Source organism: Salvia miltiorrhiza, chromosome 3 (assembly GCF_028751815.1).
Source record: "Salvia miltiorrhiza cultivar Shanhuang (shh) chromosome 3, IMPLAD_Smil_shh, whole genome shotgun sequence".
NCBI classification, from domain to species: domain Eukaryota; kingdom Viridiplantae; phylum Streptophyta; class Magnoliopsida; order Lamiales; family Lamiaceae; genus Salvia; species Salvia miltiorrhiza.
In genome coordinates, this window is record NC_080389.1 from 40,970,415 (window position 1) to 40,993,862 (window position 23,448).

The 23,448-nt window shown below is 38.9% G+C and overlaps 2 protein-coding genes and 1 non-coding gene across 3 annotated transcripts; 2 read left to right on the plus strand and 1 right to left on the minus strand.

Moving 5' to 3' along the window:
* Positions 1 to 634: 634 nt before the first annotated feature.
* Positions 635 to 2,382, minus strand: LOC131018811 (uncharacterized). The gene is made up of 2 exons (XM_057947518.1): positions 1,357 to 2,382; positions 635 to 1,189 (listed from the first exon to the last, which is right to left on the minus strand). Exons 1-2 carry the CDS (start codon positions 2,380 to 2,382, stop codon positions 635 to 637), a joined length of 1,581 nt encoding a protein of 526 aa, XP_057803501.1.
* Positions 2,383 to 11,910: 9,528 nt separating this feature from the next.
* TRNAR-UCG (transfer RNA arginine (anticodon UCG)) lies at positions 11,911 to 11,984 on the plus strand. Its single transcript has one exon. It is a non-coding gene; the product is annotated as a tRNA-Arg (tRNA).
* Positions 11,985 to 14,004: 2,020 nt separating this feature from the next.
* Positions 14,005 to 17,345, plus strand: LOC131016734 (UDP-glucuronic acid decarboxylase 1). Its single transcript, XM_057945442.1, has 7 exons — positions 14,005 to 14,885; positions 15,119 to 15,266; positions 15,339 to 15,418; positions 15,779 to 15,862; positions 16,081 to 16,155; positions 16,705 to 16,797; positions 16,908 to 17,345. The coding sequence occupies exons 1-7, from the start codon at positions 14,235 to 14,237 to the stop codon at positions 17,115 to 17,117; spliced, it is 1,341 nt and encodes a 446-aa protein (XP_057801425.1). The 5' UTR covers positions 14,005 to 14,234; the 3' UTR covers positions 17,118 to 17,345.
* The last annotated feature ends 6,103 nt before the right edge of the window (positions 17,346 to 23,448 follow it).

Here is a 23,448-nt window from a genome sequence, read left to right on the forward strand (position 1 = left end):
TGTTTCTTCTTTCTTCTTGTTTTGTTTCCTGGTTTTACCCTTCAAGAAAAAAGAATTTTAGGTACCCAATCAATGTTTGGGTCCTGGCATGTTAGTTCTAGTTCCTTTTGGAAACCCAAATCTGCTTCATAACACGTGGTGGAGATGCTGCTTTCTTGTAACTTGGCCTTTTAACTGAAGTTGATGCTTCTTCAGTCTGCACTGATGTTCTTCTTCTTGGATCAGTTTCTTTCTTCTTGTGCATCTACTTCTTCTTGTTTTTCTATCTTAGATAGACTCGAGGTCTCTTTCTTTCAGTATTGTATCTTCTCTAAAATACTGAAGGAGTTGTGTACTGATGATGTCTCGGTTGGTATTGATGATATATAGACTGATGTTGGCTATAGTGAGACTGATGTGGAGACTGATGTGGTCCGGACTGATGCTGCTTCGGATTGTACTGAACTTGTCCGAACTTCTGATTTTGTCTCCATGGTTGTTGCTCACACCTAAATTGAACATGATTCAGTTTCTTGTTATTATGATTTCCCCTTGGTTGGTGACGAGAGTTCTGATTCTTCAGTTGCCTAGACTGATGATGGTTCAGTCTAGAAGGGCCTTCATCTTTTCTGTACTGAAGTGGATTCTTCAGTTTCTACTGATGGCTTTGATTGTTGGTCACCACCTTCTGTTCTTTCCAATATCTTACTTTTGGTCGTCTGTAGTCTTCAGGAGAAGGAATATTCTTATGAGACATCATTTTTCTTTTCTTGTCTTCTTCTTCTACAAAGCTTTTGGATTTGACTGATGCTTCGTCATCTGATTCTTCGGTTATTTCCACAGTCTCGATCCATTTGCCTTTTTCTGCTGCAGTCAATTTTTCTCCAACACTTTCCACTAGTGTTGATGATGGAAAATGCTTCATCAGTGGGGAGTTCTTCATGTAATTCTTAACCCACTGTTCCATATTATCATTCAGTCGAACTGCTTTGAATGTGTCTTCATCAAGTTCCTTTGTAGTTCGTTTTAGATCAGTTTCAGTCTCTTCCAATAGAGACTGAAGTTTGCTCTTCTCCAATTGTAGAGTTTCGATCTCCTTTCTCAGTCCATTATTTTCTACAATCAGTTCATCAAGACCAGTTTCATCCAAAAAGTGGCCACTGTTCTTCTTCTTTTCAGCCTGAGCTTGACTGATCTCTTTCTCTCTAATCTTTGATTTTCTTCCAAGAGATTCTCAAAGAGAGTCCCTAAGCTTTGGTAGTCACACATCACTTGTTCATATTCGTCCACGTTCAGTGATGTGTCTCCAGAGACTGAATTTTCTCCTGTCCTTATTAAGTAGATATCAGTATTAAAAGTTTTAAGTTGAGAGTTTACCTCAGGCCCATCGAGTCCATTGTCATAGCTGTTGAAGTTGTTGTCAGGTACACTTTCTGCATCTTTTGCCATCAGGGCCTGGCTCTCATCATCTGAACTTGTTGAGTTGCTTGAAGATGATTCGGTTGAGGAGTTGAAATCCTTTACATCTTCGGCTACCATGACCTTCTTCTTCTCGTATTTTTCGTCTCTCTTGGCTCGAAGGGCTTTCCGCTCTAAGTATGAAATCTCAGGACAATCAGTTTTGTAATGTCCCTCTTTGCCACAGCCAAAACACTCTACGGCCTTCAAGTCTGGAGTAGATGACTTCTTCTCTTTGGATTTGTCGTTGGAGTATCTCGGCTTGTACTCATTCTCCTTGCCTTTGAAGTTCTTCTTGTGGAACTTCTTGTATTTTCTGAACCTCGATTCCATCTTGTTAAACCATTCAGTCATTAGTGCATATTGACTGAAAAAGTCTTCAGTTTTAGTATCAGTCGACTCCTTCGATTGCTTCTTAGAATCTCTTGATGCAGCCTTCAGTGCTGCTCCTTTGGAGGCTAAGAGAGCATCATCATCTGAGGTTCCTGCCTTCTTGCTGTCCTTGTTTCGTTGGATATCAAATTCGTTGGCTTTAAGGTCAGAGAACAAGCGCACTGTGCTTAGTATGTTGAAATTTGGCTTGGTTTGCTGAGCAATAGCATACATCTGCCAATCTACACGTGTTAGACTTCTTATAATCTTCAAGTTGATCTCGTGTTGGGTGTACTTATTTCTGGAAATTGCTTGGACTTCATTCAGTATTTGGTGGAATCTGAACTCCATTTCTTCAATTAATTCATTCTTCAACATCTGGAAGTTGTCAAACTTTTGACATGCTATAGACAACTTGTTTTGTTTGATCTCCTCGGATCTAGCACACATCCTCTCAAGAGCGTTCCACATTTCTCTGGTGGTTGTGCACTTTATGATTTTCATCACGTGTTTGTCTTGAACGGTGCCCGAGATGATGTTCTTCGCGAGGTTGTCCAGTTCGTTCTGCTTCATTTCTTCTGAAGTGTACTCGTGCTTTTCTTTAATCCTGGATTCATAGTAAGGATCTTTCCCTACTTCTGTGGGGGTCCTCTAATGTTCTCTTTGATGACGATAGGACCTTCTATGATCACTTCCCACATCCTGCAATGTTGGGCTGTGAGATGGCTTCTAACTCTGAACTTCCATATCTCATAATTGTCTATGGAGAACGCTGGTAGAGATGTAAACCTGCTGAAGTTAGTTTCCATAATGGTAAAGTAGATATGAGAAATATACTCACGTAGCACGAAGAGAAGATAGATATTTTGAAGAAGGATCTAGTTCAGTAGAACCAGGTCAAAGCAGAGTGTTCTTGCGAACAACCTGCTCTGATACCAAATGTTGGGTCCCGAAGGGTTACTAAACTAATGTATGGGGGGGGGAATACACCAGTAGGATATTTTTGAAGTTCTTTAGTAAACTGAAGTCATTATCTCAACTGATACTGAAAGGTGTAGACTGAAGTGATCAAGTGAGGCAAACACTGGGTTGGACTTCTCTTTCTTAACTCGTAGTTGCTAAGGCAACACACGTTTAGCTTGCGGAGGTTAAAAATCTCTGAGTCCAGACAACTGTCTCGAACTCTCTCTATCTCAAGCACTCTTTTCGCTCTTGATGAAAAGGGGTTCAAATCTCCAACTAAGATTACTGAGAGCAAGCTCTCAAGTAATCAAGAACTAGGCTAATGGTTGAAAAAATATTTGCCTAGATGTTCTAAGAGAATTTATGTATATTAGATAGACTGATATTTATAGCAATGGGTATTAACTTCTTCGATTCAGATATTTGGCTAAGTAAAGGCTGAGTCTTGAATTTGGCAGAGCTTCAGCGTGTGTATTTAAATCGGTGAGGTTGCAGGTTGTTCCTTGAGCTCTATTTATAGGCGGATGCTGGGGAATAGATCCGTTGGAGGGAATCCTTCATCACTATCTGTCGTTTGACTTCTCATTTCAAATATGGCTCAGGGTCTTCGTCCTCTATCTCCTTTACGCCGAAAGAGGTATGGTCATTCTGAAATAGGAGATGGTGTTACATGATAAAGTAACATGGTAATGGAAACTCTGTAGGGTGAAGGACGATTCACCATATCCTTGCATTAAATGCACTGTCCTTTGCATTAAATGCGGCGTGTACTGGGAGTATTTAATTTGTCCTTCGTTAACACTGAGTGTGTTATACATTACTCCAGCTTCAGTCCGTATTTGCACTATCAGTCCGAGGTTTCCATAACTAAGTAAAACATAACTAATGATGAGGCAACAATTTTATAATAAATATTATGTTCCATTTTTTAACTCCCACCTGTATATACGCGACTACAATTATTATGAGCTGTCAAACTTTAATGCAGGAAATACTGTCACTTTTGTCAAAATCATGGTGCAAGTTAAGCCTCAAACTTTATTTATTCAATATTACAAGCTTATTCGAACTCAACTAATTTATGTTTAAAAACTAGTACTAATTTTCTTTCAATAATAGATTATTTCATTCACGGTAATATTATATATTTATCAGTGAGTTCACCCATGCGATGCACGATAAATATTAAAATTTAAACATTGAATCTTACTGTTAACACGAGGGGTCATCAACGGCTAAAATAGACTATTTTTTTTTAATGGAGGGAGTATTAATCACACTTATACAATCTCTTCTCCTCCCTTCTTAAGACATACATAACTTCATTCATGGTCATTTCGAGAGCATCATAATCTTGTAACAGAGTTTAATGACGGCCATTAGATTCATAGGTGATTTGAACACATTTTTACTAATTCATTCATGTCATACAATCTAGCAGATGGAACTGTTTGTCCAATAAAATTTCTATGCAAATATACTACATCCACATGTTATTGGTTTAACCTGCAAATTAAGAGAGATTGTATACTTTCTTGCTACATAATTTTATGATAACATAGATACCTTTGGATTAAGAAATCAAGGCGTTCAATCATCTCACAGGTTTTGTATTGCTTGGGGTCCTCTAGGAATTTAACAATTCCATTATTCTGGTTGATTGTAGCATAAATGTCACTTTTTGAATCTATTTCCAGAGATAAAAAAAATTCATCTAATCAAACCAATATTTTTTAGAGTATTATCAAACAAAGTGAATTGTATTTGCTATGTCTTGGAGAAGCCTTTATACATTAATGACAACACTTGCTTCACGAACCCAAGATTATTGTCCAAGAAGTTGAAGAAAGTCTCACATAAGACTTATATGGAAGCATCAGAATGAAGAACTTCAATGCAATTTTGAATTTCGCTGCAATGGAAAAGGTGTACACTTTCAAACTTATCTTTGTTTATCTTAGCACACTTGTTGGCAAAATAATAGAAATATCCTATCCTCGTTTTGATGATCCCAAAATACTTAGTTTATTCTTCACTAGACTAGAGTATTTCTGAACTCAAGTGTTAAAGTTCATTTTTATTAGGTAGACTGAAGACTGAAGAGGCAAAGACTGAAGAATGAAGTACCGAAGAATGAAGTACTGAAGACTGAAGTTCTGAAGACTGGAGACTGAAGTACTGAAGACTGAAGACCAAGAGATTCAAGACTGCTGACTCACACTGAAGGACGCGTATACTGAAGTATCAGTGTTACGGAAACTCTGATACACACCACATCGGATAAGTAGAAACTGATATTGGAGTAATGAATCAGTTGAAACCTCGGACTGATTCTTTATCCCAAACTGACTCTTCAGTTTAAGGTTGTCTCATTCATTTCAAATGAACCCACGTGGAAAGTCAACAAGGACAACTGCATTTAATGCGCAGATCTGCAGAATCGCCCTTCAGAATACGAAGTTTCCTTTTACGTGCTGTTTTATTCTGCAGCACCCTCTCCCACGAAAGAAAGGACTGTACCTTATTCATGTTGGAGAGAACGAAGATTGGGGATCTTAGCCCAAATTCAAATCTGAGTCACAACAGCAGAAATTTGAAAAAGGACTTCCTCCAACGGATCTTTCTCAAGACGTTGCCTATAAATAGAGCTCAATGATCAACCTCATTCTTCGCCGATTCAATGCAGAAAGCCAAAACTTTGTCGAACTCAAGATTCAAGCTAAACCACTGCATTCAAGTTTGAATTGAAGAAGAGAATACCCATTATTGTAACTATCAGTCTACACTGATAACATAAATTCTCTTAGTTGTTCTAGGCATATACATTCACATCCCAAGCCTAGAAACTGATTACTGAGATCCTGTTCTTAATAATCCTAGTTGGAAATTCGAACCCTTTTCAAAGAGAGATAAAAGAGAGTTTGAGAGTGTTCGAGACAGTTGTCTGAACACTAGGTTGTTTAGCACCCGCTAGCTAGATGTGTGGTTTACTTAGCACCAGCAAGCTAAGGAAGAGAAGTCCAACAGTTGTTGGCACTGAAACGAGTGTTTCAGTTGTAAGGTTTGGTGTGCACCCGTAAGCACAACCCTAATCGATTGTTAGTGTGATCTATTGACCGTGGACGTAAGAATCAATATTTCAAACCACGTAAAAATTCTTATGTTCTTATTGCTTTCAGTATTTTAGTTTTTATCCGCGCTTTAAATCTGACTTACACTGAAAACTGATAACTTAAGGATAAACCCTAAAACTGATAATCTGATTCACTTAAGGCTATTTCCTAAATTGCTTCCGCTCAAGTGTTATCAGTCTAACTGACAAGTCTTAGGACAATCAGTAAAATTTCTAACACTTCTCTGATTTCGAAAACTGATAAGACTGAAACCCTATCTGAACTTCAGTTGGTCGACTAGGTCTTCATACTGAAGTTAACATACTGACTCATTATCAGTACAGTCTTAACATTTTCTCAAACTGATCTTACACGCACTGATCACTTCAGTTTCAGTTTAGAAACTGATTTTAATTTTCAAATTAAAAATAGCCTACTGGTGTATTCCCCCCCTCCCTCCATACACTAGTTCAGTACCCCTCTGGGACCCAACAACACTTCTCAACCTTTTAGGGTTTAAGGTTTAACTGATACTTTACCAGTATTCTAGCTTGTTACCAACTCAAGGTAAGACTGCTCTTAAAATAAAATTACACAAATTAATGAATTTAACAACTGACTGGATAAAATAATTTAACCAAGAAAAGCTCCAGCTAGCAAACCCTCAAAGTCTCATTGCTTGGAGAAAATTGATAAAACAAATCATGTTTAATCCAAGTTCTGTATGTATTTGAAGCAACCTAATGGTACGAAGTATTCAAAGCTTTTATATACACCTCCATCATAATTAAGTCCTTTTTCTTTGAAAGAGATAAGCAAGAAATAATGCAGCTGATTAATGAAAAATAGTGCAATTCATAATAGTAACCTCAAGCTTCAACTTCAACCTTAAAAATATGCATTGCATCAATCAACAAAAAACACTTTGTCCAAATATTAGATCATAAGAATCCGTACACAACCAATATCTCTATTCTCAATTATAAAAGATAAACAATCGAAGAACTTTAACCTCTTACGAACCTAACAAATGCACTAAAAACATGTGGATGAAATTATGACAATTTCACAATTAACATTAGTTATACATACAATACAAAATATTTTATACTCCCTCCGTTCCACTAGTAGTGTCTCATTTCTTTTGGGCACGGAGATTAAGGAGTGTGTAGAAAGTAGATAAAGTGGATTGATGAAAATTATTTAAATATTAGGTATAGAGAGAGAGAATATTGCCATAAAGGGAATGGGGCACTACTAATGGGCCGAACGACCCAAAAAGGAAAGCGGGACACTACTAATGGGACGGAGGGAGTATATTTTATGAAGCAATCATCAACAAAAACCTGCGCACACACACAGAGATCAAAAATATAAAACCTTAGAGCATCCGCAATGGGGGTTCCTTGATAGCCTACTTGATAGCCTACTTGATAGTGTTTGTGTTATTGAATAGGTAGTGCTGCATTGGGGTTCCTTGATAGCCTACTTGATAATATTAGTTTTGATTTTATGTTTTTCATTTAAATTTTATTGCATAATTTAAATAGCATATTTTTGTAATAGTTAAATACTGGATTAAACATAAAATTTAAAATTACTTAAAACATAAAAAAAATACATAAAAATTTAAAAACACCTAAAAAAATACATAAAAATTTAAAAAACCTAAAACATCATTAAAATCACATAATTAAAAGCCTAGGACAGACCACGACGCCTGAGCACGTCGGCGACCATGGACGCGTGCAATGCACGTTGTGCGTCCGTCATGTGCGTCGTATCCGTGTTCAGGAGCTGCATATCGAGCTTCCTCTCCCGGATATCGTTCCTCCGCCGGTACTGGGCGGTGAATGCCCTCATCTGCTCGTCGGTCCTCTCCAACCTCTCCACTATTTCTGGTGGAGGATCCGAGCTCGTATGCGACGCTGCTGCCTTCCCTTTCCCTTTCGCCGCCGCCTTCGCTGCCTTGTTGCCAATGGGCCGGGCAGAAGAGATCTCCTCACCCGACGCCGAGGTGGTGAAGCCGCCCTCTTCCGTAGTCTTTGTCCTCTTGGAGGCATGCACATCTCCAAGGAGGTACATCGACTTGAACTTGGGATTGTTCCGGAGAACTCTCCACGCGTTCCATAAATTGAAGGAGGCCCTGTGTGGGCTTCGAGCCTTGAAGAGGGTTTGGGCCTTTTCACGAATCATATCATCCGAATGACCGGACGGCCAATTGTTGCGCGTCTCCACCCAAACAGCTTCCCAGAGACGCACATCCGCGCTCACCCGGGACCAGTGGCCTTAAAGTTGCTTGATCTTAAGGTCGACGCCGAGGATGGGGTTCACACGTTCGCGGATCCGGCCCCAATATGCCTTTCCCTTCTGATCCGTCCCACGGATCGAGTCGTTGGTCTCCTCCGCCCAAATTTGGACGATGAGATCCGTATGCTCGGGAGCATACGTATGACGGTACCTAGCGGCCTTGTCGTGCTTGATTTTGGTGGCCATTTCCTTCCTTCGACCGCCTTTCTTTGGTGGAGAGACACTCTGTTGTGCACTGACCGATTCCTCCTCGGGCGGGCTCTCCTCCAAGTTGATTCCTCCCATATCGGGATGATAATCGGAGGAGAGATCGGGGCACCAATTTGGATCGTAGAAAGGGTTGCGTGGATCCATGACGGAGAAAATTGTATTGTTGATAAATGGAGGAGAAGAAAATTGGAGAAGAAGAGGTGTGAAGATGGTGGGGAGAAGGTGTGGTTTTTTAAAGAGGAAAAAAAAAATTGAAAACGGTCGGTCAAAGGTGCGCAAATCGAGGAGGTGCAGTCAAAATTCAAATAAAATTCGAATTTTCCAATTTTTCCTTTTTTTTTTTTAATTGGGCGCGTGCATTGCACGCGCCATCTATTCCCCCTTCGAGCATACCCGATAACTCGAGAACTCCTCGAGGAGCTCCCCCCCGCATCGCGCTCCTCGACCGGCTCCCTCTCCTCGAGTACCCACTCGAATACCCGCGTTGCGGGTGCTCTTAGGGTACAGTGGAATTTGCATTTCCAGTTAAACACATAAAAAAATGAAAAATGCAGGCAACATCATTTCAAGAATGTAAGTTAGTTCACAACAACAATATTGTCATGTTGTCTACATCTATTTTGTGTGAAAGAAGAAAACGACATGTTTTGAGAAACTATTAAAAGAATGAGATTTAAGATTTTATTTTACTAAAAAGCTCATTAACAGAGAGGAACTCCAACATTGATTGCTAACACAATCATATCATAAAAGTTTAATTTATAACAATTGGTAGGGGTGGGAATTTCGGGATCGGGTAATCGGGTACCCGATACCCGACCTGAAAAAATCGGGTATCGGGTACCCTATACCCGAAAAATTAGGGGTCGGGTTCGGGTTCGGGTATTTAGGGTGTTAAAAAATCGGGTATCGGGTATACCCGATCGGGTATCGGGTATACCCGAAATACCCAATTTTTTAATTAAATGTATTTAAATTATATAATTAAATTTAATTTTAAAAGATCTGAAATTGAAGTCGGTTGACTTCAAGTCTTCAATTCCCCTAATTCCTTATTTCCCTAATTCTCCTTCCTTTCCCTATTTCCCTAATTCTCCTTCCTTTCCCAGTTTCCCTATTTCCCTTCAATTCCCCGCCCGGCCTTCCCTTCCGGCCGCCCCACTCGCCGTCGCCCCTCGCTCCTCGCCAGCCCGTCATCGCTCCCCTGCTGTAATTGAAGTCCCAATCTCAGCCCTAAGTAATCCCTCCCCTGCTGCCGCCGCCCCCACTCCAGGGCAGAAATCCCTCCCGGTCTCCCGTCTCCGATGAGTCGGCGCCCCTCGCCGCCCGTCATCGCCCAGACCAGAGTCAGTCGCCGGTGAGGAGCTCGCTCCCAGTCTCTCCCAGCCACGACCCTCGCCCAGTCGCCCCTTCTACGCCTTCTCTTCTTCTTCTTCTTCGAATCTTTTTTTTTTTTTTTTTTAATACAGATTTTCTATGTTAATGTTGAATTTGCTGCTTTGAATTTGGTCATTATCTCATTGAATTGGAATTGATTTGTATGATTTTCTGTATGAATTTCGACTGAATTCATTTGAATTTGCTGCCCTGCTGCTGCTTTGAATTGGCTCGATTTAGGGGAATGGCCTAAAAACTATCGGGTATTAGGGTACCCGAATACCCGACTCGGGTATTAGGGTACCCGATTTCATTTTCGGGGTCGGGGTCGGGTATAGGGTTTAGGGGATTTTCGGGTTCGGGTACCCGATTTTTTCGGGTAGGGTACCCGAACCCGACCCGATTCCCAGCCCTAACAATTGGTATAAAAAAGAAGATGATGAAAGATTTATTAGCAGATAAATGAAATCAACCGTATTCACGTATTTCAATCTTATCGCATCGCCCTATCAAGGATTGGTTCCAAACTTTCTTGGAGCATTTCATCAAATAGTTGGCAGGTTCGATTAGGCTGCCCGCATCTCCCAAGAACAACAATGAGCTTCATACATCCCTTCTTTCAATTGATAAAAATGTTGTGCATTTAATATCTCAAACACCTAAGAGATGTTATTGAGTGAAATTGATGAATTGTGGTTAATTTTTCAGGAAAATTAAGGGAAAAGAAAAAAAGAAAAAAAAAACTGGAAACCTGAAGGGGTTCAGAGCTACTGATTTTTGTCAATGGCGTCGGAGAGAGATTTGGTGACAGACTGACAGTATTAGCCCATGCTTTGGCATTGTTCTTGTTGTCCAATATTTTCTTCATGTTTTTTATAGGGCTCCTCCTTTCCAATACCTGCATAGTGCATGTTTGTATTTGAGCAAGGTATTCACCGGCCTTCCAATGCTTCTTATTAGGCAAATCTGATGTTGATGATGCAGGAGCACAAAATGTGAAATTTGTAGAACGGCGGAGGTGTGGTGGCTTTAGCAGTAGTGGAGATAGGGGCTTGGAGGAGAAGGAGAGGTGAAAATGAGCCGCCATTATTATATCACTTGCATTCAAGAGAATGATCGAAAAGTAGATAGATTGGATTGGGAGGAAAAATAAAAAATACAAAAGAAATAGGAGATGGTGATGGTGGTTTATGTATCAGTCGACTGAGAAAGAGGGAAAATTGGTGGCTATTTTGTCGGACGACGGTGATCAAATTGCGCTGCAAAACAGTGGTCATCGGCGAGTCACGTGACTCGACACTGTGGCTAATGAAATCAGATAGAACAACGGCTCTAACGGCAGCGATATTTATGCCATGTATGACGAGCAAAATGTGAACGGAATGGTTGTGGTTATGCTCGCCGAATCACAAGCAGCTGCACTTTTTCAAGAGAAGCTAGCGGCGGCAATTACCAAAAGTTGTGGGATAATGGGTACTCCCTCCGTCCCACTCCAATAGGCTCACTTCATTTGGGCACGGAGATTAAGAAAACTTACTTTTTAGTAGAAAAGTGGTAGTAAAGTGGTGTGGTCCACACCAATTAAGTACAATTTTTTTACCTAAAAAGGAAACTGAGCCTATTGGAGTGGGACAACCCAAAAAGGAAACTGAGCCTATTGGAGTGGGACGGAGGGAGTATTTGATAAAAACTGCCTCTCACCATTATTTATCTTAATGTGATCGTGTTTTTTAAAAATATGCAGATAAAAGTGGCGGCAAAATATTACCGTTACAACTGTTATTCATATAATATATAGATTAATTTTTTTATAATAAATAAATTCAGTTAGAGCCTCTAAAAAAATCAATTAGAAATACAACCATTACTAATTATAGTATATAGTAAAATATAAGTTATATTTAATTAATAGTAATTTTTTTCTTTCCTGAATTACTTAACAAGCTTTCTTACAACCTGTTAATTTAATAAGCTTCACTAAATGAGGTCCGAAGAGATCGAAATTGCTGCGTTTACAGTTATCTATTTACGTAAACCTAAGTTTGCTCATCACCTTGCGGATTTGACGTGTGTGTTTCTACGATATTTAATTTCTTATATTAAACTTATGACGAGATAATACACAGTTGACCGCATAGCGCAGTGGATTAGCGCGTCTGACTTCGGATCAGAAGGTCGTGGGTTCGACTCCCACTGTGGTCGATTTCCTTTTCCTTTTTTTGTTTTATGTTTTTTTTTGTTTTGCTGTATTTTTGGCCTACGCTGCGTCTCAGAATCTCCCTATTTTTTTGTTTTATGTTTTTTTTTTTTTTTCTGTATTTTTCTTTTGTATTTTTGGGCTACACTGCGTCTCAGACTCTCGGCAGTCGGCATCTCCCTAGCTCGGACCCGATTAGAGCTGTAAACAAACTAAGTCACTCGCGAACTATTCGGAGTTCGAATGGAAAAAAATTCGTTCAAATTCGTTTAGTGATGTTTGATAAATAAACAAACCAAACTTAAACTTAGTAGTATTCGGCTCATTAGCTCGTGAACATGTTCGTCAAGTGATTTAGCTTGAAAAAAATAAATTATTAATAGATACAACTTATATTTATTCACTAAAATTAATAATAATTGTATTAAATCTCTAATTAACTTTGTTTGTTATAAGAAAATAATTTATATATTTATTATTTTGAATGAAATAATTTATTTTTAAAAGAAAATAATCAATATTTTGAATATAGATATAAATTTAGAAAGTTCATATAAGCTCGATTAGATTCGTGATAATGCAGCCCAAGGTTTGTCGTTGAAGAAGAAAGAGTTGAAGAGAGTTGGCACCCCATGTTTATGTTTGCTTTTGATTTATTTGCTTTTGAGCCTTTAGAGTTAGTTTTGTTGCTGTGGTAATCTTGTGGGACGTTTCTTTGGTGGTTCGTATGTTACGCCGATAGATGAATTCAACTTAGAATTTCAAGAGGAATTCGAAAACTCTGACGAGAGAAATAAACTCAAAAGTATTCTGTACATATCACGTGAGCCTCAAAGTATTCAGTAAACAATGTTCGAGATTCAATTCGATACTAAACAAACCAAACTTGAACACACCACTATTCGGTTCGGCTCGGTTCGTGTACACCCCTATATACCCGATTGCATTTATAATACCGGATGGGATTTTCTGTCCTATAATTTACTGTATACCACTTTGTTTCACTCTTAAATTTATTTATTTTATAAGTGTTTGTTATAAATGTAAAATATATTATTATATAATGAACTGTAATTAATATCACTAAAAATTGAAATTTAAAATAAATAATTAACCTAAACAATTCATTATTAATACAAATAAATATAAAAAATAATTATAAAAAATAATTATAAACCCTAATGGAATGAATCAACCATAGTTAATTATCTTAAAATTATATTAAAACATAATAAATTAAAATCACAGAAAAAATAATTAAAAAGTATAAAAATTTAAGAATGAAAATACGGTGGTACACAGTAAATTATGAGACAAAGGATCTCATCTTATATGTTACACCTTAATTTTTATGAGCAAAGCACGGAAATTATTGGGAAAATTATGATGTTTTAGTTAGATGATTAGATCCCAAACCCTTGAAATAATAATGATATGCCAAAGCTCTATATACAACTCATATGTGAGCGTGCTTTTTATGTTTATAGGATAGTATTAGTTTGGTGAGTGATGTCATGAATTAGCCAGACAGTCTTCAAGGTCGATTGAAAAATCGAAATGTTCTTCAAGTACTAGGAAATCCGTCGATACCATCCGACTGAAGGCTTGGCCCAATCAATCCAAATGTGTTACGTAAGTCCTAAAGTCGAGAGGCATGGAGCTAAATTATAATTTCATGTATTTTAAGGTTAAATTGAGGCATGGAGCTAAATTAAAATTTCATGTATTTTAAGACCAAATTAAAAGGTAATGTGTAAAAAGTAAAAATGATGCAGTGTATTTTAAAGCGATTAGCCCATTTAAATTGAAGAAATAGTGAGGTGGATCCATATCCATGAATAGGGAAACATGATATCGGATGCGGTAAGATTAAGATGTATATCCAAAAAAGGGTTGTTATCCTCCTTGGCTTCATGATGTAATTACCGAAGATCTGGTTTGATATATATTAGTTTCTTCCTTCAAAAAAAAAAAAAAGGGTAGGCCCAAATGAGAAATGAGGCCACTGCATTTAAGCGTCAAATCATAAGATATCTGTGTGTCTCAAAACAGTCGCATACAAATCTGAATCACACTAACTATAACAATTAACAACAACAGACTTGATTCATCTTCACATCTCCAATGCCACCAACAAATACATGAGATGCCCCCACCCCACCCGCCTCAATTCCTTCTTCTCCACTTCAACATTCTCAATCTAACCCCATAAACGCAACGGAACGCAACGCAACGCGCCCCCAATTCCGGCCGCAATGAAGCAATTGCACAAGCAATCCACCAGCGCCCGCAAAGACGAGGAAATGGCCTTCTCCCAAACCCCTCCCTACTCCCCCAAATCCCTCAAGCACCCGCGATCTCTCCCCAGATCGCTCAACTACATCCTCAAGGAGCAGCGCCTCCTCTTCATCCTCGTCGGAATTCTCATCGGTTCCACCTTCTTCATCTTCCAGCCCTCCTTCTCGGTCCTCTCCCCGCCCGATCCGCGCCCCCGGATTGCAGCTGGAGAACGTGATTCCGTGGTTGGATATCGCGATCGCGCCGATTTCTCCAATAATTATGCCACTCATGCCGCTGCTGGTAATTATAATAAGTTCGCCAATGGGGTGGGCAGAGTGCCGGTGGGAATTGGGAGTAAAAGGAAGAGGATTGTCGTCACCGGCGGCGCCGGTTTCGTCGGGAGTCATTTGGTGGATAAGCTTATCGCCAGAGGCGATGATGTGATCGTCATTGATAATTTCTTTACCGGTAGGAAGGAGAATGTGGTGCATTTGTTTGGGAATCCCAGATTTGAGCTCATTAGGCATGATGTTGTCGAGCCCATTTTGTTGGAGGTGGATCAGATCTACCATTTGGCCTGCCCTGCTTCGCCCGTGCATTATAAGTATAACCCTGTCAAGACTATCATATCCTATCACTCTGGTTTGTTGGGGATGCTAAATGTTAGATCTTTGTGTTAAATGGTAGCTTAGATCAGTAAGTGCACTTGCTTGCTTATCTTGTTTTGAATCGATGAGTTGTGTGCTACTGCTTGCTATGTTTTTGTTTTAGCATGGTTTTGGTTTGATTGAATAGATGGTGTGTTTTTCCTCGATTTGGTTGTGTTTGGAATTGGTTGAGATCCTTGACATTTCATTACAAGACAAATGTGATGGGAACCCTTAATATGTTGGGTCTTGCAAAGAGGATAGGTGCGAGGTTTCTTCTCACTAGCACCAGTGAGGTTTATGGTGATCCTCTTGAGCATCCTCAGAAGGAAACATATTGGGGACATGTGAACCCAATTGGTTAGTGGCAATTCTTGTGTATCATCAATTGTGGGTTTTGGGTTGCATTGATCTGATTTGATGATTAATCAGGTGTGAGGAGTTGCTATGACGAAGGGAAACGGACAGCTGAAACCTTAACTATGGACTATCACAGAGGTGCTGGTGTTGAGGTAATATGCATGATAACATTCTGAACCCTGCTATGTTCAATTTGTCGACACTAATATGTTGCTTTTTATGAATGCTCTATATTCTTCATCATTAGTTTTGTTAGGTGAATAAGATTGGAGTTATTGTTTCCAAATCACATGGCAACTAGGACAAACCTATTGATAAAAGCAGTTATGAACTTATATGAGAGTTTAGAGATTAAGAATTTAGCTAGGGCATTCTTTTCTTCTGACTCTTTTGTCTTTTTACAAGTGTTCTCTGGCAACAAACATGCTTCGAGTATGCTCTTAGTTAAAGATTTGAATTTTCCAGATTTGGGCTTGTGCAATTCTGTCTAGTAATCTTTATGTTATTTACAGGTACGCATTGCACGTATTTTTAATACATATGGGCCTCGAATGTGCCTGGATGATGGGCGTGTTGTCAGCAACTTTGTTTCACAGGTTTGTCTAGATAAACACTGTTATGGGCGATTGTGGGGAAAAAATTATAAATCTAAAACTCGTTAGTTGGAATAAACTTTAGTCCTGAAATAATGCATTAAAAGTTAGTTTTGGCGGAAAAACATATAAGAATGATGATAGTTTGGAGAGCAAAATATGTCTTTATCCCTTTAATGTTGATGATGGCAGATTCTTATGTCCATAGCTGTCTAATGCAGGCTATACGGAAACAACCAATGACAGTCTATGGGGATGGGAAGCAAACACGAAGTTTCCAATATGTGTCGGACTTGGTATGTAATGACTTATCTATTTGGTACCACATTAACTGATTGATTGGTCTTGCAGGATATAGCTAGTCAATTTATTTTTTTCAAGTTATGCAGCATATTAGATTAGATTGATTAGCCTGCTACAAAAATTTAAATCATATTAAGGGTTGAAATAAGTTCTTTAATGAGTTTAAAGCTAGAGATCTTAAGGCACTGATTTCTTTATTCTTCTGTCCATTATTAATGCATATTGTTCGATCATTCTATGTAAAAACCTCAGACAATCCACTCTGACAAATATATGTATTTACACTTCTCTCTCAGTCCCCAACCTGCACCCAGCAATATACCAAACCTGCATCCTTCGTCTAACTCAGTGTTTATATCCGTAGTATAAGCGACCCCCTTATATGTTGAATTTTGTTTTAAAGACCCTGAACTGTATAATCAAGACGGTTTACATATTATGGCAACAAAGAATATGGAGCTGAAGTAAATCATCCATTTGCTCAATGTGCTATAAAAATCAGATCCATGTATATGATGTATGCATCATTTTATGGATGTCAGGTCGATGGATTGGTGGCTTTGATGGAAGGTGAGCATGTAGGCCCGTTCAATCTGGGTAATCCAGGAGAGTTTACCATGTTAGAGCTTGCTGAGGTTTGTCCTATCCTGGATAATGTTTATTCTCTTTTGATCACATTTCCTTATATTTTCTGTAAGGTTTATATTTCTGCAAAGTTGAGTTATTTTTGTTTCTGAAATAACAGGTTGTGAAAGAAACCATCGATCCTAGTGCATCAATTGAATTCAGAGCAAACACTGCTGATGATCCTCACAAGAGGAAGCCAGATATAAGCAAAGCAAAGGATCTTCTCAACTGGGAGCCCAAAGTTTCGTTACGAGATGGATTGCCTCGAATGGTTGATGATTTTAGAAACCGCATCTTGAATGAGGATGAAGGAAAGGGAAACAAATGAGAATATTATCATGTATAGAACCAAACCACATTGCGTTGATACCTTCATCGAATTTCCACTGAGCAACTTCATATTTAGCAATATGCCACTTTTGTAGTTCCATTATTTCTCAATTTTGAAATTTCTTGTAATATCTACTGGAATTTGAAGCCGGTCCCTGTTTCCCGCGCATTTATGTGGTGTAAATGACTTCAACACAGTTATTATATAGGTTATATTCTTTTGCAATTGTCACAAAATTATGATTTCTCACCTTGAAGTTGCTTTAACCTCATGCGCAGCGGAGCTCGTAGAGTGGACGTGTAACGCTGCCGAGCCTCGAGGGTGCGCGCTGTGGCGTGAATTCGTGCACCCAGTACGTAGACAGGTGAGAAAATGCGTGCAATGCACGCACCAATCAGGAAAAAAAAGTGATTTTAGATTTTCAAATGGTCAAATTAAAAAAAAGTGATTTTAGATTTTCAAATGGTCAAATTATGGCTGAAGAGAAAATTTTATTTAATTTCATAATGTCGTTTGTCAATGGCACTTTTCCTATTTTTTTTTATTATTCTTAATTTTTCCTATAATACCTACACTTGTCTATCACCAATTACAACAAATTCATATAGTTTCTTTTTTATTTTTCTCTTCTCCACTCTTCTCTACTCTAAAAAATATCTTCTTCCAACAATTCTTCCTCTAATTCTTATTTTTGAATTCTCCATCCCACGATGATGCATCCGAATCTATTTCTAAATTCGAATGTTAATCCCGGAGCTTTTTTCATGCATCTTGCCTAAAAATTTATGGAGGTGGCAAGTATAATTTGGTTCGATCCTTCTCTAAAAAAAGGCCAAGAAAGTATATGCTCACCGCGATCGTGAAGCCGATGGTGAACGACTTTATCGAAATTACTTTGGCCTCGATTATGTTTATGGGGAGCCATTTTTTCAGCATCATTTTCGTATGCGCATCGTAAATATGGTGGGGTCCGATCTATTCTTCCAACAACGCGGAGACGCTTGTGGGCTATTAAGCTTCACACCGATCCAGAAATGCACAGTGACTATTCGACATGTGGTGAATGCAGTTGCCACATATTCTTATGACGAGTATCTTCGTATTGGAGAATCGACAGTGTTGGAATGTATGAAGAAATTTTGTAAAGCAATAGTCCACATTTTGGACTGCTTACTATACACGAGGCAAAGCATAGGCTCCCGGGAACGCGATGGAGCCTAGACTGTATGTACTGGACGTGGAAGAATTGTCCAGTAGCGTGACAAGCAGCATACACTTGAGGGGATCACGACGAGCCAACTACAAAGGTATTCACAAGTTATTCACTTGGAATTTACAATGAATATCTAGTTCCTATCACGACAGTTTGGTGGTTACTAAGGACGTATCCTAAACCTACACAACAACTTCATGTTTTCCACCACCACCACGATGCCGAAGATTGAATCTAGCCGTTGTACAGAGTCTTCTTCAGATTTTCGATCAGTTGTCCTCTTTTGAATTCTTCCCGTTGTAGCAAGTAATGGCTGAGTTAATAAATCTACACATTCGTACTTGATATTGACGTCCAGCAGTCATACTTGTATTTTCTTTTGAAAAACGTGATTCACATTTAATGCATATTCAGAGACATTTAATGGTCGGAAGAGTATAAATTTTAGGGGCCGACTTTGGTTTGAGTTCTTTTAACTAAAAGGCTGACGTGACATTTAATGCATATTCAGAGACATGTTGTCCTTCAGTCAGTTTGCTAGGTCAAGCTAATGCTTTTATCAGCTTGTCAATCAGTGCAGCAAAGTCATCGTGCTTAGTGGGATGGGCACGAACGCCAATCAGCTCAGTCACATCGTCGATCCTTCGAGCTGGGATTTTCCCGTCAGCCTGGGACTTCAGCTAGGTCAAGCAGCCTTCGACTTCTTTAGCAATCTACATCAGCCTAGAATACTTCTGATATAATAAACTACTTTTTGGCCATCAGCAAAGTTCCATCATTAAGTTTTGACATTCAATCAAAATATATAATTTTTTCAACAACAAAATCATTGATAAGTATAGTAATTTTTGTTTTTTCGCCAAATTTATCTTTCTAATTTTTAAAAAAAAATTATAATGACATCATATTTTTTACTCCCTTCGTCCCGTTAATAATAGCGAGTTGATTTTGGGCACGGAGATTAAGAAGAAGAGTGATTAAACGATAAAAGTGATAGATAGTGATGAAGCCCACAACTTTTTGTGAGAGAGTAGTTTTCTTCTTTGAAATTGGCCATTACTAATGGGACAAACGAAAAAGGAAAGGGATCCATTATATATGGGACGGAGGGAGTATAATCTAATCACCATATAATAATTTTTTTATTAATAATAATCTCATCATATTTATTATAAATAACAACACTATAATTTATTAGTAATTAAAAAAATATATTGTATATTATTATAATTCATTACTTTATATAAACTACAGCCATTGCTTGATAAAATCACAGTGACTATCATAATTTCATTTTAAATTAGTATGCCCTCTCGTGCGATGCACGGGTCATGATGTAATTTATTATTTTAAAAAATTTAAATTATGTAAAAATATCAAAATGACATTATTTATGAGTTTGATTAATTTAATGAGTATTGTATAATAATAATAATAATAATAACGCCAAAACTTATGAACTATACCCCAATTTTCAAACTTTTCATGAACTTTTTTTTATCAGCAATTCCCTGAATTTAAGGGGTTGAACAATTTTTCCATGCTTTTTTCTCTGGTAAAGCTCCAGGCTGACCTGCTGCGTACGTGTAATACCGAGCTGACATAGCGCCTACTTGGACTAAAAAATTGACACTTGTAAAAAACGTAAACAAAAAAATAACAAAAAATCATTCCCTTTCTCCTCCCCCCTCCTCCATGTCCGGTGGCTGCTCCTCCAGCCATTACAACCGCCACCACAGGTGGCTGCTCCTCAACCGCCGCCGTCCTCGGAGAAGGACATCTTCTCCACTGCCTCAACTTCCACTCCTCCGTCATTGTCGCCGCTACCATTCTAGATGTCGATTTCCTCTTCTCCTTCAGCATCACCGTTCCAAACCTCGCGTCGCCGACCTCCGCTACATCGTCCACCGCCGCCTCTCTCCCCCCCACCACACCTCTCTCTCTGTCGCCTCCGAAAAGCTTCGCCGCCGTCGTTTTACCCACCACCATCACCAGATCCGCCGCCTTCCTCTTCCCCCAACCACCCCCGCAGACCTTCCACAGTCGCCGCCTCCCAAGAGCTTCGCCTTCGTTGTTTTACCCACCACCATCACTAGATCTGTCGTCTTCCTCTTCCCCCAATCATCCCCGTAGACCATAATAATAATAATAATAATTATTATTATTATTATTATTATTATTATAGAAAATAATTGAAGTTAATCTCATGTTGAGAAAATAACATTAAATCATCCATATAATAAAACTAGTAGCTGTCATTTAATAAATTTTGGACTCTTAAAATTTCAAACTATATCATTACTAAAAGATCATATTTAAATAGCTCAAAATTAATTTAAAAATTAGGAAAAATACGAATAATATAAAAAGGAAAATATAACAACAAATATGTTTATAAAAATAAATAAACAACTCGTACACATAATTAATTAAAGGGTTAATTACGCCAAAACACATGAACTATACCCCAATTTTCAAAATTTTCATAATTTTTTTAATCATCAATTCCCTGAATTTAAGGGGTTGAACAATTTTTTCATGTTTTTTTCTCCGGTGAAGCTCCAAGATGACATAGTTCTCATGTGACAGTAACGAGCTGGCATAGTGTTGGGTCCCAGAGGGTCTCTGAACAGGTGTAAGGGGGGATACACCTGTAGGGTAATTCTTTTCAAAAACTGACGAATGAGGTTGATAAGAACTTAACAATTTTTGAAAGAAACAAGGTTGTTGACTGATACTGATAAAACTATCAGTGGATGACTCCAGTTGTCTGATTCAATCAGATAACTTGAGTCCAGATAAGGGTTCAGTCAAGTTTGAAAGAAAACAGAGAAGTGTTATGAATCTTACTGATTATCTGCGAATTTATCAGTTAGACTAATAACACTGGCAGCGGAAGATAAACTTAGATCAAATAGCCTTTAAAAGAGTGACACTTTCAAAATCCTTAGTTTCACTTTTCAGTTAGTCAGTTTCAGTTGAGATCAACAATTGCACAAATAAGATGAGCTGAAAGCAGGAAAGAACACATGATTTTTTACGTGGTTCGGAAATAACGTTCCTAATTCACGGTCAGATGATTAATCTGACAATCACTTTGGGCTAATGCGTTGAGGTGCACAGCAAACCTACCAACACCACTCTGGGCTGGATTTCTCACTCTTAGTACACTAAGACACACCGTGCCCTCGTAGTGTTCACTAAGATCTCTGGAGTCAGAACTCTAGTCAGAACTCCTGCTTGGCTTACCAGGTGCCAAGGAAACCGATCTGTTTAGTTTACCTGGTTCTAAACAACCACTGAGTTCGATCTAAATCTCGAACCCCTACACTTCTCAAACTCTCTCTTCACTCGGTTGAAAAGTGGGTTTGATCTCGTCCAACTAAGACTACTGAGAACAGGTTCTCAAGTAATCAATCCTAGGCTTTGGGTATTACAAGGATTTGCCTAAGAAACTAAGAGAATATTTGTAATCAGATAACTGATTTTTGCTTGATGATTCTCTTCTTCGATTCAAACTTTTGAAGACTGTTGAATGCTGAGTTGCAATTTTGGCAGAGTTTCAGCTTGTTCATTTGAATCGGTAAAGATTGCAGTGTTCCTCGAGCTCTATTTATAGGCGAAGTCTTGAATAGATCCGTTGGAGAGATGGTCTTCAGGATTTCTACCGTTGTGAGATAATGTCACTTCTTGGGCTGAGGCTGCTATCTTCAAGGTTCCTGTTTTGGTGAAGAACGGCGTCTCAAAGTACATCCGGTAGGGTGCCTCTGAAAAAGGTTGCACCAAATAGGAACTCTTTGCAGAGAAAGGACGATCTTCAAAATCTCTACATTTAATGCGGCTGCATGAGCATTTAATGCCAGTTTCAAAGCTCCAGTCTGATGAAGAATGTCTACTGATCCTTGTCAAGAGCATCAGTCCCCTAATTGCATTCGCTCCGCATTAAAACATTAGTCATCACAGAAGGTTCAGTGATACTCTCGTTCAGCTAGAACTGATGACTTTGACTAATCCTTTGCAGCTTTCTTTAGTTTAGGTTTTCAATCTTCAGTCTTCAGATTAACTAGAAACGTGAACTCTAACACTTGAGTTCGAAAAGTTCTAATCTATTACAATAAGAACAAGGAGTTTTGGTATCATCAAAACTAGGGATAGGATATTTCATTAAGTTTCCAACACATGGCACCTAATTGGACTGAAAAATTGACACACGAAAAACAATTATAAAAAAAATCCATCATTTTCCATCTCCCTCTTCCAGGTCCAGTGGACCGCCGCCAGAATAAGATGACCCCTCCTCAAAATCCACGACCGCCGCCTTCCTCCGGTAAAGGGCTGTCGATCACCCTCTCTCTCCGTCTTGAAGACTCGCCCACACCACTCAGACGTATGGGCGGCGAAGCGGCGGCAAGGACCACCGCCTCCGTCTTCCTACTTAGCGACGACAAAGTGCCGCCAACTCCCTCGATCTCAAATCCGAAGACCCGCCCCTCTCTCGCTTTGATTGACAGCAACAGGCCTCCGTCGGAGCCTTAGTTCCTTACTCAAATTCAAAATCTGGTGAAAAAGTCACCATTGCCGCCTCCGCCAAAAACCTAACCCCCAAAACCCTACCTCATCCGCCTCCGTCGTGCCCTGCCTCCCTGCCTCCCTGCTGATTCCATCGAATTCTAGCAACTTTTCACCCCAAACACCTCCAAATTCCGCCCCATTCCTCCACCAAATCCCCCACCATCTCCCTCCCTACGCCAATTTCTCAAGCTACATCGGAAAGTTCCCCGACGTCAGTTTCCTCTTCTTCCTCGACATCACCTATACCGAAATTAGGGCTCAAAAAGTGGGATTGGTGTTAAACGACATCGTTGTACCCCCAATTAAACGACGTCATTTCGGTTCTCAGCCAGCGATGCCATGTCATATTTTCGGTCACTTATAAATGCCATTTTCAGTTGTGAATTTGGGAATTTTTAGAAATCATGGAAAAATTGTTCAACCCCTTAAATTCGGGGAATTGCTGGAAAAAACAAAGTTCATGAAAAAGTTGAAAATTTGGGTATAATTAATGAGTTTTGGCGTAATTAACCCTTAATTAAACCTATATAATATTTAAAATTC